Source organism: Podarcis melisellensis (genome assembly GCF_964234715.1).
Source record: "Podarcis melisellensis genome assembly, chromosome: 1".
NCBI classification, from domain to species: domain Eukaryota; kingdom Metazoa; phylum Chordata; class Lepidosauria; order Squamata; family Lacertidae; genus Podarcis; species Podarcis melisellensis.
The window spans coordinates 56,263,820-56,279,308 of NC_138528.1; the positions used below are offsets into that span (position 1 = coordinate 56,263,820).

At 40.8% G+C, this 15,489-nt stretch overlaps 1 protein-coding gene across 1 annotated transcript in view; it reads right to left on the reverse strand.

Annotated features, from left to right (window-relative positions):
• Nucleotides 1-15,489, reverse strand: part of EHF (ETS homologous factor) — a 51,785-nt gene that overhangs the window by 18,279 nt on the left and 18,017 nt on the right. Inside the window, exons 2-3 of the mRNA XM_081892067.1 lie at nt 7,119-7,218; nt 1,645-1,890 (exon numbers count right to left, since the gene is read on the reverse strand). Of these exons, the coding sequence (XP_081748193.1) occupies nt 1,645-1,890; nt 7,119-7,215 (343 nt within the window). The 5' untranslated portion in view covers nt 7,216-7,218. The remainder of the gene's footprint in view (nt 1-1,644; nt 1,891-7,118; nt 7,219-15,489) is intronic.

Here is a 15,489-nt window from a genome sequence, read left to right on the forward strand (position 1 = left end):
AGGTATCAAACACACCTCTGGGTGTGAGGTTTTTGTGCAGCATTCAGCACAAAAACCATTGTACCCTCAGCCATTCAGCAACCATATCCTAATGCAGCACTTTGAATTCATGAAAATACATTTTCAAGTCTCAGATTCACAAGGGCTGGGAGCCTATATAAAACCTTTGCAAAGTTATAGGTTTATGTTTACCTGAAACATTCAGTGTTTTCCCTGCCCATCCTCTTCTTTGGCTTTGCACACGTCCTGGCTTGCACCTCCCTATTTACTTGGTACAGCTAAAGAGGCCATTCTGAGACTGCCAGCATGGTCTCTGGGGCATAGATTTCATGCTCAGCACTACTCAGTTTGCTATGTGATGGCCTTGCTACAAACTTTGTTTTGATATTGCTTTTATGTATAATTTTACAATTTTTAATTGACACCGTTATTCCCTTTGTAAACTATTGTTGCTTTTTATGTTTTTTCTGGTCTATGACCGTAATAAATTCATTCATTCATTCATTCATGATATTCAGCTATTTTAAAGACCTGATATTGCCCTGATTACCATATAAAAGAGATGCTGGAGGTTCGTAAACCTGAAATAGGATGAATTTGCCTGGCTCAATGAATGCTGCAGTTATGCAGATATTATCCCAAGGTGTTTCAAGGAATATGAAGGGCATGTTTTAACCTGCAGATCATTAGCATACTAGATATCAATACAGAAACTAAGCTAAAGGGTAAGCTAATGTTATCCCTGTAACACTGAATTTAAAGTTCACATATAAGTTTTAAGGAGGGATGTCAATGAAACACGTAAAAGTAGGAAGCAATGGAAATGGTAGGGCCTAAAGGTGCCAACTCCTAGGGACCGAGGCACTTTTGGCTTCCCTAATTTAGGGAGTTTGGCCCCCTCAATATTTAGATAATGTTGCACAGCATCACATTGGGGGGGCCTGATCCTCTGGAGAAGCTAGCGCCTCTGCTATGGCCTCAGGCCCGGAAGTCAAATGTGGCCCTCCAGTCCTCTCTATCTGGTCCCTGGAACTCTTTCCAGGCCACACACCCTCCCAAGACACACCAATCACTGTCTCTTTTCCTCATCCTCTTTGAGTGTTTTTGCCTGGCTGGACTGTGCTCTTGAACTCTGCTTATGCCTCTTGTCTGAATGGAGGGAAGGAGGAGAGGCATGCTGTGTGCAAAAAGCCCTGGTATCTGCATGGTAGCCTACTGTACAAAGGTAAAAGTCACCACCATTGTTCTGACCACTTTTACCTCTAGCCCTGCCCACCACCCGGGCACATAGTCTTCTGACTGAGAGAGGTTCCCCACACCTGGTGTGAAGAAAGCCTCTCCTTAAAAAATTGAAGGGGATGCTAGTAACATTTGAGAGATGGGAGAACAGGACATGACTGAACCCATCATTAAAAAAGTACATAAAAATTTCTCACTAAGCAAAGGTTTTGTGCAGTACGATCTTTCACACCCACAGCCCCAACTGCACCGTCATAATCCAGCCGCAAGAAACACAGCTGCTACTTCATCAGACCTGGAAGCAAATTCTGCAGGGAACAATGATGTGCCATGCAGGAACAAGTAATTTACAGAATCGTATACATCCGGTCTGGAATCCCTGATACTTTAGTGTGCTTTATTTACCATTCCACTTCAGGTGATGAAGGCTGCTGTAAAGAAGCTGCCCAGCTGTGCCAGCTGCTCGGGTGAAATCTTGCAAACTCATGTTGCACAGGTGTTCCCCACCAATATCAAACTCCTGGAAAGGGATGCAGGTGGCATCGAGCTGGTTGGTGTCCAAAAGGTGCTGAAGCCATTCCCAGACCTGATACTTTGTCCAGTATTGAGGGTGTATCTCATGCCACTGAGTTCCAAAGAAACTGCCTGATGCTGCAAGAAAAAACTCGAGTCATTTGCCTGATCACTGATCGCCAGCAAATAATGTAGGTAAAATGGCATTAGTATTATTTTATATACAGATTTCCTGCCTCCCCCCACCCCCGAACAGCACACAAGGGGAGGAGAAGGGACACTATTTTATCTGGCAAGCTGAGATGCATTTCTCCCATTGAAATTAAAAGGCATGCCTTACTTAGCTCCATTCATCTCAAAGGGCCTGCTCTGAGTAAAATTTGTTTGGGTGCAACTCAAACATTAAGCAGCAAATAATTAAACAGCAGAAGAAAGAATACTATAACTGATTAAGTAGCAACAAAAGCCAACAAAAACAGCAAAAAAAGGTATTTTTAGGTGGTAAAAATATAATAAAAGCAGAAGTCCCCAAAGGTCCTCTGAACAGCTTCCATCTAGTTACTATAAATCCACTGTGAAGTGAGTCCTAGGAAGGCAGCTCCATAATCTTAGTGCCACTGATGAAAAGGCCCTGTCCTAGGTAACTGCCCATTGTATGACAGAAGGTGAGAGAACAAGGCATCTGAGAGAGAGAGAAAACTTCAGGTGTTGATAACCTTGAGACCTTGCCAGGTGTCTTTTTTTTTAAAAAAAAATTGTGCTCATGGTGGTATATGGGCAGTTATATGCAATCTCACTTTCAATAATGTTTGCACCTACACAGGTTTGGGGGGCAGACACACTGCTTTGTTTCCAATCAGTACATGTCCCGTAACATCCTGCTGAAATCCTTTATCTTTTTGATACTACAGCTGTTACGGTTTAATTTTTATCCTGGGTGTGTGTGTGTGCCATAGTGCCAGAGTGCCCCTCCAGATGGCAACAGTATAGTAAAGTTGGGGAAGCAATGCAGAACAACTAATAAAGTGGGGTTATGTGTGGATACTACAGTCTAAGTCCGCCACTAAGGCATGTTATTGAATCAATGACATATTTTGCAGAATACACTTGCAAAAAAAAGCCCCTAGTCTTCAGATATTATGGACCGAAACCATTTAGGGCTTTCAAGGTCAAAGCTAACATTGAATTGGGCCCAGAAACCAACTGGAAGCCATTGTTGTATCACAATTGGTACTCCATGTCTACCAAGGACTGCCCCAGGCAAGATCTTGGTGTTCCAAAGCAGTTTTAGACTCTTAAGACTCCTCAAAGGCAGTCTCATGTAGACCACATTCCAGTAAAGTAATCTGGATGTCACTATAGCAATTAGGCAAGAATTACTGTGATGAGGCTGTTTGTATCCAGGAAAGTATGCAGTTGGCATTATCACTGGTAAAAAGCATTCTTGGCTGCTGTCACCCTCTCAGAGCAGCACTAAATCCAAGAGGATCTGCAAATCTGAATTTCAGGGTGGGTCGAACCCCATTCACAATAGACTGTGCACCTATTCCAGGCCCAGCCATATTTCCAGTCAACAGCGCATCCATCTTCTATGGATTAGGGTTTGTTTGTTTTTCTACTGTCATCCACTTCATGATAGACCTCAGACACCCATTCACAACTTTTACTGCCTTCCTAGGATTAGATGGGAAGGAGAGATAAGAGTAGGGTGTTGTCAGTGTACTGATGACACCACACCCTGTATCTCCAGGCAACTCCACCCAGTGGTTTCATGTAGATATTAATGGGCACCAAGATAGACCCTTGAACCACCCTGCAGGCTAAAGGCCATGAGATGGAGAAACCATCTCCTCCATCATTATTTGTGATCTATCCTTGAGGGATGACAGGAAAGGAGCAGTATACCCTCCACCCCAATCTTGAGAAGGCAATACCCCAGCAATATAGAATCCTAAATTCATATATGGCTCAATATTACAGAGTCTCTACTCTCCAAGTCTCTCTAACCCAATTTTTCCCTCTGTTTTCAGTTCCAATGCAGGTGCAGAAAAGCTAGTCTAGATCTGCTCTAGGGTTCATGAAAGGCTTTGGAAATTTGGAAACACTTTTGTTGTTCCTGTTACAGATAGGTAGCCGTGTTGGTCTGCCATAGTCAAAACAAAAACAAAAAAATTCCTTCCAGTAGCACCTTAAAGACCAACTAAGTTGGTTCTTGGTATGAGCTTTCGGGTATCTGAAGAAGTGTGCATGCACACGAAAGCTCATACCAAGAACTAACTTAGTTGGTCTTTAAGGTGCTACTGGAAGGAATTTTTTTGTTTTTGTTTTGTTGTTCCTGTTGCTCTTGTTCTAAATACAAGCATTCTATCGGTGAAGCCAGAGATCTCAGATAGCATATTAGTGAACAAGACATACTGACTGACTTCCTCTTGATTTCGCAGCAGAAATGGCAGACACACACCTTTTGATAGCTATTGTTATTGATAGATTGAATCGGTTTTTACATCTATCTCAATGAGATTTACAATAATGTCATTAAAAACACAGGGATATATATATGTGTGATTTATCCATTCATTCATCAGCTTTTATTAATAAAAAGAGGAACTTTTCTGAAGTGCAAGACTGCTCCAAAGGGGCATTTCTTGGCAAGATCGTTTGGGCTAGCCCGTCTGTATTATGCATATTTTAGATCTGGTCTGACATTTGCAGAAATGTTTCCCCTCCCCTGGACTTCAAGGCCAAACTCTAAGCTGCTTCTTAAATATGCAAATATTAATAAGTATACCAATACTGAATAAAACAATATCTGAAATATTGGTTTATTTTTTATATAAAAAAACCAACAACCTGAAAAGTAAACAATACTGTGCAACAGCATATCTGTGTATGCACATGTATCTGGGCATGCAAGCACACAGGGCTTGAAAGAATAAATATTAAACATCCCACTGTCAATTTGGAGTTAGTCTGTGTTTCTGAAATGTAGGCAAGCAGTCTCTCTCCCAGCAAGTCATCACTTAAACCCTGCAATAGTATCTCAAAGTGGACAGACTACCAGAGGATTGAATTATTTAAAAACTGTGATGGTGACCTCAGTTCTTTATTATGCAATAAAATAAGATAGTCAATATGTTCCCAGTAGTTGGGAAAATTGAAAGGAACTCAACACAGGAGCACAGAGACGTATACACTCAGAATATATGTATTATTTACATATTTACATTGTGTCTGGAGGATCACATTTGCAAGGGTTTTATTCTATACCACATTTTATATAAGGAGTAGTCTAGCTTCTCTAAATCTAAATAATGCATAGGTAGTGGCAGAACCAGGGGAGGTGGGATCAGGGTGGGAGGACAGAAGTGGGGCAAAGTATATTTCTAGGTAGGCAAAACGTGTCCCATTTGCCCCATCTGGCAACACCCATGTGCATAACCAAATTGGTAAAAAAAATATGGACAAGCAAATGACTCTTTTTTTCTACACTTCATGTGATTTTTGGAGGAAGATCTGACTTGGGAACCTAGGTGTGTTTGCATTCAAAACTACAAGTGAATTTTAAGAAGTTTCAGAATCTGATATCCTTACTGAGAAATTCTGTTTTTGTCAGACAACTCAAAAACTGGAACAACTGTGAAGCATCAATTTCAAGAGGAAACATTGCTGATAAAAGGAAAGTTGGCAATAAGAGTTTGTTATGAGGATTTTAAAATAAAATAACCAGAAATTCTTTTAGAGATAGTTTAAAAAATAATAATTGGAGAAATATAATTGTATGGTGAATTGTCAGAAGAAAACTGACTAATAGTCACGTTATGTGACCAGGTTTAAAGGTAGTGTTGTGAGCTAGTGGTTAGAGTGTCAGACTAGGTCCTGTTGGCCATGGTTCATGGTCCCTTGGGCCAGTCACTGCCTCTTATCCTAACCTACTTCACAGGGTTGTTGTGGGGATTAAATAAAAAGAGGGAGAACCATGTATGTTACCTTGAGTTGCTTGGAGAAAAAGGTGGGATATAAATGCAATAAATAAATGGATTATTTAGAGTTAAGGAAAACGTTTTAAAAGTTAAATCTACATGGATTCACAGCCTGAATATATTTCTATATACAGAAATTAGGGGGATAGATAGATAGATAGATGATAGATAGATGATAGATAGATAGATAGATAGATAGATAGATAGATAGATAGATAGATAGATGATAGATAGATAGATAGATGATAGATAGATAGATAGATAGATAGATAGATGATAGATAGATAGATAGATAGATAGATAGATAGATAGATAGATGATAGATAGATAGATAGATAGATAGATGATAGATAGATAGATAGATAGATAGATGATAGATAGATAGATAGATGATAGATAGATAGATAGATAGATAGATAGATAGATAGATAGATAGATGATAGATATCTCAAATAAACTTCATGAAAAAATGTATACCGTCAACAGCAGACTCAATGGAAACTGCTGTCTCCAATAAACACCTGAATATATTTCTACATACAGAAATTAGGGGCTTTTAGTCTAATTGCTTAGCATTTAATGACAGAAAGGCTTTAATGAGTCTGTCCTACATACGTGACCTATTTGAGAGCAAGTCTAATGTAGATTTCAGTCCTGTGCCAAATGAAGAGGTTTATCTCACCCCAAATAACTTCTGGCCATAGGTGGCATCCTGAGTTTCAGTGGCAACAACCACCACTCAGTGTTAACTAAAACAGTCAGAATTGGAATGGAGAATTTCAAGTTGTAGAAATGATCTCTCCTGATGTCATGGCTAGATTAGAATGTGGTGTTTATTGGGGAGCAGTATGCATCATGGCTGCTGTTGACAGTACACTCCTTTGCAGGAAATTTATTTATATTATATTATATTATATTATATTATATTATATTATATTATATTATTATATTATATTAAACTATACTATATTTTAGTTATTCTGTTCATTTACTCTGTTGTTTTTAATTGATGGATTTTTATCATTTACTTACTGTTTTTTGGTTTTTAATTTCTAAGCCACTTAGAGATTCTCCCCCCCCCCAAAAAAATGTTGTGATATATAGAGTATAATCATCATCTTCCAAATAAATAGCAGGAATAAATAGGGTATAATAAATTACCATAGAATATAAATTGCATTGGTTACACTGCATTCCATTTTGGTAGCGTGGAATTTTCTTGTTTTGTTTTTTTAAGGAATACAGTAAAACTGTAATACAAACAATAATACTGCAGTAAAGTAGACTGGATAGTGTCCCCCCCCCCCCGCAAGTGGAATAAGGGCAAGATAAAGGTTTACAACTCCCAAGTCAATTCACAGATCACCACGGGTGAATTCTTCCTACCATGACATGTGGGGTATCCATCTGTCCAGGATGGCTGCTCGTGGAGAAGACTTGTGACTGAATTAAGACTCATTCTGCCAGTTCCTTCTAAAATCATGATCTGCAAATGAACCAAACAGCTGACTTAGCTCAAACTTCTTGCTCCACAAATACCAAGAATATCCCATCAAAAGCAAACAATGGCAAATACCACAGCCCAGGTTAGGAACAAGTTGCCACAACCCCTTTCTGGCTTAAATAAAACTTCCTACTGGCAAAACATTGCTGTGCCTGATTTTCATATGCATGAATCAAGTTTCTACAGCCACCCATCCATAAAAGAGTAAGCTGTAATAAGGAAGGAAGCAGAATTAAACCAAAAAACAAGACAGCAACCTACCTTTGCTTACGGTACTCCCATTTGAAAGACATTAAGGGGAAGAAAGAAAGAAAGAAAGAAAGAAAGAAAGAAAGAAAGCTGAATTTCCTCCCCCGATCTTTCTTTGAGTAGTAAAATGTATTTAGTGTTATTTGACGCTCCAAAACCTGAGTTTAAAAGCTTTATATACTATACTAAAACCATATTTTTCCTCAAATAAAGCACATGCTCCCTAAATTTGGATCGCTCCCTCAATTTGTGCAATAATTTCTTGATAACATTAAACATTAAAACATTGGAATAAAGGGCCAGAAATACAGTAAGTTCTGAACAGCTGTGCACTCTTTAAAAAAAGTGTTTTAAAACTTATTTTCAGTCATATATGCAAACATCTGGAATAAACAACATTTATATTATGTCAACATAAAATGCAGGCTAAAGATTAACCTTGATTAACAATTAGCCAACTAGACAGAAAGTTGGACCAAAGATAAGCAGAAAGACAATGTAAGAAAGTGTTCTAAATGTTATCAAAATGTTTTACCTTGCTATGCTTAATAAACACTATTTGCTCTCAGACTGCACAAAACAGAAATGTAATGTTGTATATTTAGAGAGACATTTGATGTCAAGTACTATGAGACTTTTTAAAAACGGAAAAGCCTGATTTAACAATGATGTGCGTGCATCTTCTCAATCCCAGACTCTAGGAAATACTTCAAAGATTTTTTGCATAAAAGGTATGCTTTCCATGGATACAACCCTGTGAATTATACTATAATCTATGAAAAAGCTCCAGTCTTAACAACAGCTCCATAACATATGAATTAGAAAAGCACTCGGAGCCACACAGCACCAAACAACATTTACTATCCACTGCCAAATTCTTCTGCCAGAGTCTCATGGGAATACTAAATGCAATCATTCACTGGATCAGTCTAACAATACAGTATTTCAAAATGACATTGAAATAGATCTTAAGGCTTTCACCATTGATTCATATGAACTGTTAAACCAGCATCTGTTTCCCAAGTTTCCTTCAGGGAATCTAGAGATGGTTCTAAACAAGCTTTCCATGCTTTATAGAATTACTGGTCTATTTTTTAAAATTTGTGCATACAAGAAATAAGTAAAATAACCAAGCAAGTATTAGAAACTACCCCAGAAGTGACCTTACTAAACATCTTCCAAGACAATAATGCCCACTTACACCACAAAGAACTCATAACCCACCTACTTTCAGCAGCCAGAAGCAACATAACCAGACACTGGAGAGACCTGTCAGGAGTAAGCATGGACCAATGGTACCAAATAGTATGGGAAACAGCCCTACTAGGAAAATTAACCAATAAACTGAAACTGACACGGGGACAAATAGAAGAAGACACCTTCACCCCGGTATGGCTCCCCTTTATCACATACACAGCCCAACAAGAAAACGACAAAAATCCACCAACAGCATACAAATCAATATGGCTAACCTGATCCAAAACACCCACCCACCCCACTCACACACGAAAACAAAGATCACCACAGCCAACCACAAATGAATAACCTCACCCTAGGCCAACCCCAACCTCTCTCACCACCAAAGGAACACAAGCGAACAGCAAATAACCTGCAGAGGCAACGCTGACACCAAACCCTACATAAAGTAAGTAAAATAGAAACATCGCCGCCCGACCCCACCCCCACCCATCTTGCCCCCCCTCCACCTCTTTCCCCCTTTTCTACCTAATGTCTCAACAAATGAAACTGATTTGTAAAAATGTTACATGGAAAAAAATACAAGAGATATTGCAAACACTTTTGTAAATCAAGAAAATCTTTAATAATAATAAAAAAACAACTGGTCAAAAGTATTGTGGAGTTTTACTAACAAACACCCTTTGCGTTGGACAGGGGAAGGGTAATTTGGAGCCCTGGTACCTTCCCCTCACGACCTACCAGCCACCAACCTGGCATAGAGCTTCTCCTTCTGCCCAAACCTGTGGGTGGGTGTGCCACTGTTGACAAGCTGTATAAAGCCCCCAAACAGTGCTTTGGACGGGCAGGGAAATGGTGGGCCAGAACCAACTCAGGGTCCATTGGATCCTGAACCAGGCAGGCTGTTGTCACATAGAATCATAGAATCATAGAGTTGGAAGAGACCACAAGGGCCATCAGGTCCAACCCCCTGCCAAGCAGGAAACACCATCAGAGCACATCTGACATATGGTTGTCAAGCCTCTGCTTAAAGACCTCCAAAGAAGGAGACTCCACCACACTCCTTGGCAGCAAATTCCACTGTCGGACGGCTCTTACTGTCAGCTCTTACATGATAATACTGGTCCTGATCCAGTCCCAAAACTGCACCAGTTTCAGGTTGGTTTAGCAGTCTGTGTGTCCCCTGCCTTCTGCCCTGGCCACCATGCACAGCAGAGATGCAGATGTGATGGTAGTGCCAACCCTCTGTAAAGCCCCTCCCTAGGCTGTGTTTTACTACTTCCAAAACCAGACCAGTGCCAAACTGAAAGCAAAATTCTGGTTTGAAACCCACAACATTGTTTTGACATTGTCACACTGACCTTACTTCTTTATATCTTTCCCTCCCTACTTTCCCTCCCTACTTCTTTATATCTTTCCCTCCCTACTTTCCCTCCCTACAGAAGAGAAGGCAAAGCCCAGCAAAAAGTTGCATAAGAATTGTTGGTTACTAATATCTTCACATGCATCAGGAAGATTTCGGGCATTGCATGGCAGGACAGAGTCTCAAACAAAGATGTGCTCCCCCAAGGACACATTCCCAGCATGTTCGCACTCCTGTCTTGGCAACTTCTAGCTGGCTTGGCCATGTCCACCGAATGGAAAATGGCAGGATCCCCAAGGATGTGTGCTCCACGAGGAGCTGGCTTTGGGCACCAGGCACTCTGTGTGGGAATCCCTTGCAGACGACCACAGTGCCTGGAGACATACAGGTTGTGCGTCCATAGCAGTGACCAGAGGAGGAATGGCTGCTGAGTGGAGCGCAGAGGAAGAAACGCCATGGTGTATCTGCAGCAGGACAACGGGACACCTTCAACTAACCCAGCTGCAACCAAACAAGTCTCTCCTGAATTGGTCTCTACAGCCACAGCAGGCACTTTAACTCTCTAACAGATTAACTTCACACACACCCCCAAAGGCACACTCCCTCACTGCGTCCTGAGATAGATGGATGCCCATATCCCATGAAGACCTGTCATAAAATTTTCTACTTTTTAAGAAGCATTTGCAGTAGCCACAATATTTCATTCAGCGTCTTAGACTACAACAATGCCCCTTAGCATTGTGCTAACCTATATTCCTATGAATAATCAATTACCAGGCAACATTCGATACTGTACCTTGTTGTTAACATATGAAGATATCAACAACTCAGAACCAGGTTACCCAAGAGACCACTTTCCTCTGTACAGACCTGTAAGATCACTTAGATCATCTGGTGACAATCTATTTGTGGTAGCGCACCCTACAGAATATTATAGGCTGGGGACCTGAAAACAGGCATTTCCTGCTGTTGCCCTTGTTTTGTGGAATAGCCTTCCCTCTGCCATACTCAAAGCAGCAAAAATCAGTTGCTTTAGATGTCTTGCAAAGACTTATCTTTTTGTCCAGGCTTTCCTTGACCCATAAGATTGGACCCTGATTGTTGTCTATTAATCCCCTTAATCTGCCTTATTTGCATTTACGTTTTTATACTGATTTATTGACTGTAGGCAGTATCTTTGTTTTTCATGGACATTGTTTTTGTATTGTACATAGTGTACACACTTAGAGATTTTAAGATTATGAAGCACTTTAGAAATGCATTGAAATAAATAAGTAATCCATAAGAAACACAAATATATTTCTCAGGCAATACACACACACATCAGTCGAACAGAAATTTCAGAATTCATAGGCCTAAGACTATTTACCGGTACATTTACCCAGAAATGCTGATCTGCTGAATGTTCTCTCCAAGGAAACAAACCTGGCACTACCACCATCATTCTAGACACAAGGCTAAGACCTTTTCTTTCCTCAGGTAGTGAAGATGGTGGTTCTCATCTTTTATTAGAGTGGGTAAGACCTGTGATTATTATGTTATTGGAGGAGCATTTTAGATAGCCTGGGCTGGATTCAACTAACCTGGTGCACTACTGCAAATCAGTGCAAAGACTTATGTGGCATACTAGTGCAACGGGGTTTTCCTCCTCTCCTTCCACCCTGTGTGCTATCTATTACTCCCACAGGACAACCACCAGAACAGCATGCAGGGGAAGAGAGGGGAATTCATTCTGTTTGGCACTGACAGAACAGTCCAATTACAGCCACATTGAGTTCCACCCTTTGCATTATAGATTGTTTTCCATTTTCTGTTTCATTGTTTATATATGTTTAATTTACCCTGTTAACAAATGATGACAATGATGATGACAGATGGTACATTTGAAATCAATTACTCCTGTTTTGATTAGTGGCAATTTGGATCGTCTTGCTAAATCAGGACATGTGTAATACCAAAACACTGGGAATGTTATGTGGGGAACAATACTATCACAGTGCGGGGAGTGTACAAGGTTGACTCGTTCAACAACAGTAGTTTAGCTGTGATGGCCAAACTGTTCTGATTTGGGTGCTTGCACCATCAATTCCTGGTTTTAGAATGGAGATATTTGTGGGCTACCAATACTCTACTTCAGTGTTTCCCAACCTTGTGCCTCCAGCTGTTTTTGAACTACAATTCCCATCATCCCTGACCACTGGTCTTGCTATTTAGGGATGATGGGAGTTGTAGGCCAAAAACATCTGGAGGCACAAGGTTGGGAAACACTGCTCTACTTTATGTTCCAACTTTGAAAGGTGTGGGCCAAGGGGATTATATCACCCTTGTGCAGGAATTTTAGCCATTTGCTGGTTTACACGCCACACTTTGAAAACTGTAGTCAGAATAACCTTTAGGGACTTGGGCAATGTTGAACAACTGATCACCCTACCAAAATGACCGCTCCCCGCTTAAAACGGGGGGCGCCCTTTGCGTGGATGCGTGCAGCCCCTAGATCTGGAGCAGCTCCAACAGCATAGGCTTGGCTTTGCCTTCCCTCAGGTGGGATACCTGGAGGTCTGCGCCTACCTCAGTCAGTTGTCCAATCCCACCCCACAATAGAGGGAGGATAACCCCAGCAGATGAAGATACAACAGAGGGAGAAATTCAATGTTCCATCACCACAAGCATTTCTGCTTGCCAAACACAGCAATCTCCCCTCTCCTTCCTCCATGCTGTTCTGGGGTTCTCCCAAACTCCCAGAGCAATTTTGTGTGTCAGGGCAGGGGAAGCCCTGTTGCACTAGTGGGAGTCCTTGCACTGGCTTCCACAAGCACGTTGGCTTAGTTGAATTAATAAGGGCCTGGGTGAATGAAAATGTCTTAGCCTTACATGGTTTGGCAGCATTGCAGGCCTGGCAACCCCCACCATGGTCTGGCCTGGCCTTTGGTCGCTGGAGCTTCCCAGCCAGCTGAATATTCACCTCGCTGGCCAAGAATTGGACCCAAGCCTGCCTTCAGACTGGCCAATGGCAGGCAGACTTGTATGCAGGGCTTCCCTTGGGAACTGGCCTTCCCTCAGGTTCACTCCCAGAGCATTCATGACAGCCTGCCCTGGCCTCAGAGCTCAATTCTTCTTAATTGAACCCAGCCCTGAGTCTTTTAGTTTTAGAAAATGCTAAGAAATAAGTGGTCTGCAATGTTTTCTTTTAATAAGCTTTATGTTTAAATTATGTAAATGTATTTTTGATGCCCTTGTAGTATTTTATTTTATATCACAGCCTGAAAATCTGGAATGGCTCGTGAACTCTAATTTGTTTTTGTAGGATTGAATATGTATTTCTTCATTAAGATATGCATATATGTGGCATTATGTTGACTGATCAACATATATGCATCATAAGGTGATCTGTAATTTTAATTATTTATGTATGTTTTTCATCATAAATGAACAATTGCAAATGAGGAAGCTCACTGAATTCAGATCCTAAATTTTAATATTTTGCTGAGAGCTGAGGAAGGATTGGCAATGCTTTTGGAGGAGATTACAGGTTGTATTGTATGCATTCTATCTGACAGGAGTTTGAGGCAATTACAAGATTGTTTTGTATTAGACTGAAGAATGAAGTATCCAAAAGAGGGAATGTTGCAATGTTGGGTAACCTCAATTATCCTCACATCGACTGCTCATGACAATGAGGTAAAATTTCTAGATTCTCTAAATGACTGCCCTAGAACATTTGGCAATTATTGCTAAAGATAAAATAATGAAGCACATAGAAGGATAAGCCTTGCTGAAGCAGAGCCAACATGTCTTCTGCCTATTTGAGTTCTCTGAGAGTGTCAACAAGCATATAGATAGAGGTGATCAGTTTAAATAGTGCACTTGGACTTTCAAAAAGCTTCTAATAAGGTACCTCACCAGATACTCCTGAGTAAGTTTAACAATCATGGACTAGGAAAAGAGATCCTCTTGTGGATCAGTAATGGAAAATTCTCCTGAAGGGAAGATGTAGAAAGTGAAGTCCCCCAAGGATTAGTATTTGGACTTGCACTTTTTTCTCTTGTTAATAATGCAAACAAGTGTAAAGTGATGCATGTTGGAGCAAAAACTCTTAATTTCACATATATGCCTGTGAGATTTGAACTGGCTACCAGGAGTAAGATCTTGAGGAAGATGTTTTCTTATGCTATTGGAGTGGTGGTGCCTTAATGCCTTAAACATTTGAGCAAGTAAATAAAATGATAAATTGTGCTTGGAGAAAGTACTGTATACGTTCTGCAATACGGCAATTGCGTTAGGCTTACAAACTACAATTACTGGGGTTCACTAGATTCCACTCAACTCGTCTTACTTCAACTCTAATTTCCCACTTTTCCGGAGAAATAAATCGAGCAACTTTTTCCATCAAACTAGAGAGTTCAAAGAGGCCACCGTCTGCTGGCCCATCATTATTGAAAACAGACAAATCCAACCTATTCGGCCACATGCTGCTGGGATTACAATAAAGAAAGTAAATACACTCCAAACTTCATATGTAATCCAACCTTAATAAATATAATCATATTAGAATATTTATTCATCAACAATGGATTCCAGAACAAAATGTAACTAGATCGTTCCCAGACTCACATGGGACCAAGATACAAAACACAAAGGACATGATCCTTCCCCTAAGGCACAGCACCTGCACGTGGCTTAGTCATAGGGCACCACAGAGTCCTGCAACCCCACCCACCAACTCTTGGCACATTTGAGCAAGCAATGATGCATGAGACCATTGTGGCAGGTAGGAGCTCTGTGTGTACTTTGCCTTCCCATGCAGCCTCTCTTCTCCCATCCTGTGAGGCATTGTGGTGATGGCACAAGACACAACTGCAAAAAACAAAAACTCATTGCAAGGAGGGCACAAGTCATTGGCACCCAGCTCTATGGCCCATGGTGAAGAAATGGAAGATGGATTGTAGTTGGCAAGAGATCAGAAGGCTATGAATTAATAAAAAGCAAATAGGGTTAGCGATGGCCAGAGAAGGAATGCGTGGAGAAATAAATGAACTCTGACTGTAGAACAGTAGGACAAAAGAGGGAGCTTGAAGCACAGAGTGCTCCGAGAATGAGTTTCAGGAGCAATCCCGAGAAGGGGTACAGAATATGAGCAGGTCCCTATCAATCCACATTACTGTTCTAAAATATAACACTTTGTTCCATATGAAAAGATTAGCATCTTTGATGGCAGCAGTAACTAACCTGCTGTTATTATTGCGAGAACCTTTTAAAAGCCCTTAAAGTTAAATGGAATGGATATAAAATCCAATGACTTGGATCCTGATTTCAGTCAGCGGACTTCCCGCCTCTCTCTCCCCACTCTAGTCACCCATGCCTTCCCAAAAGCCATTCCTGGTGGCTACTGTACCCTCCATAATGGCATGGATGATACGGTGTAGTGGGCTGTAGAGGAAAGAGGG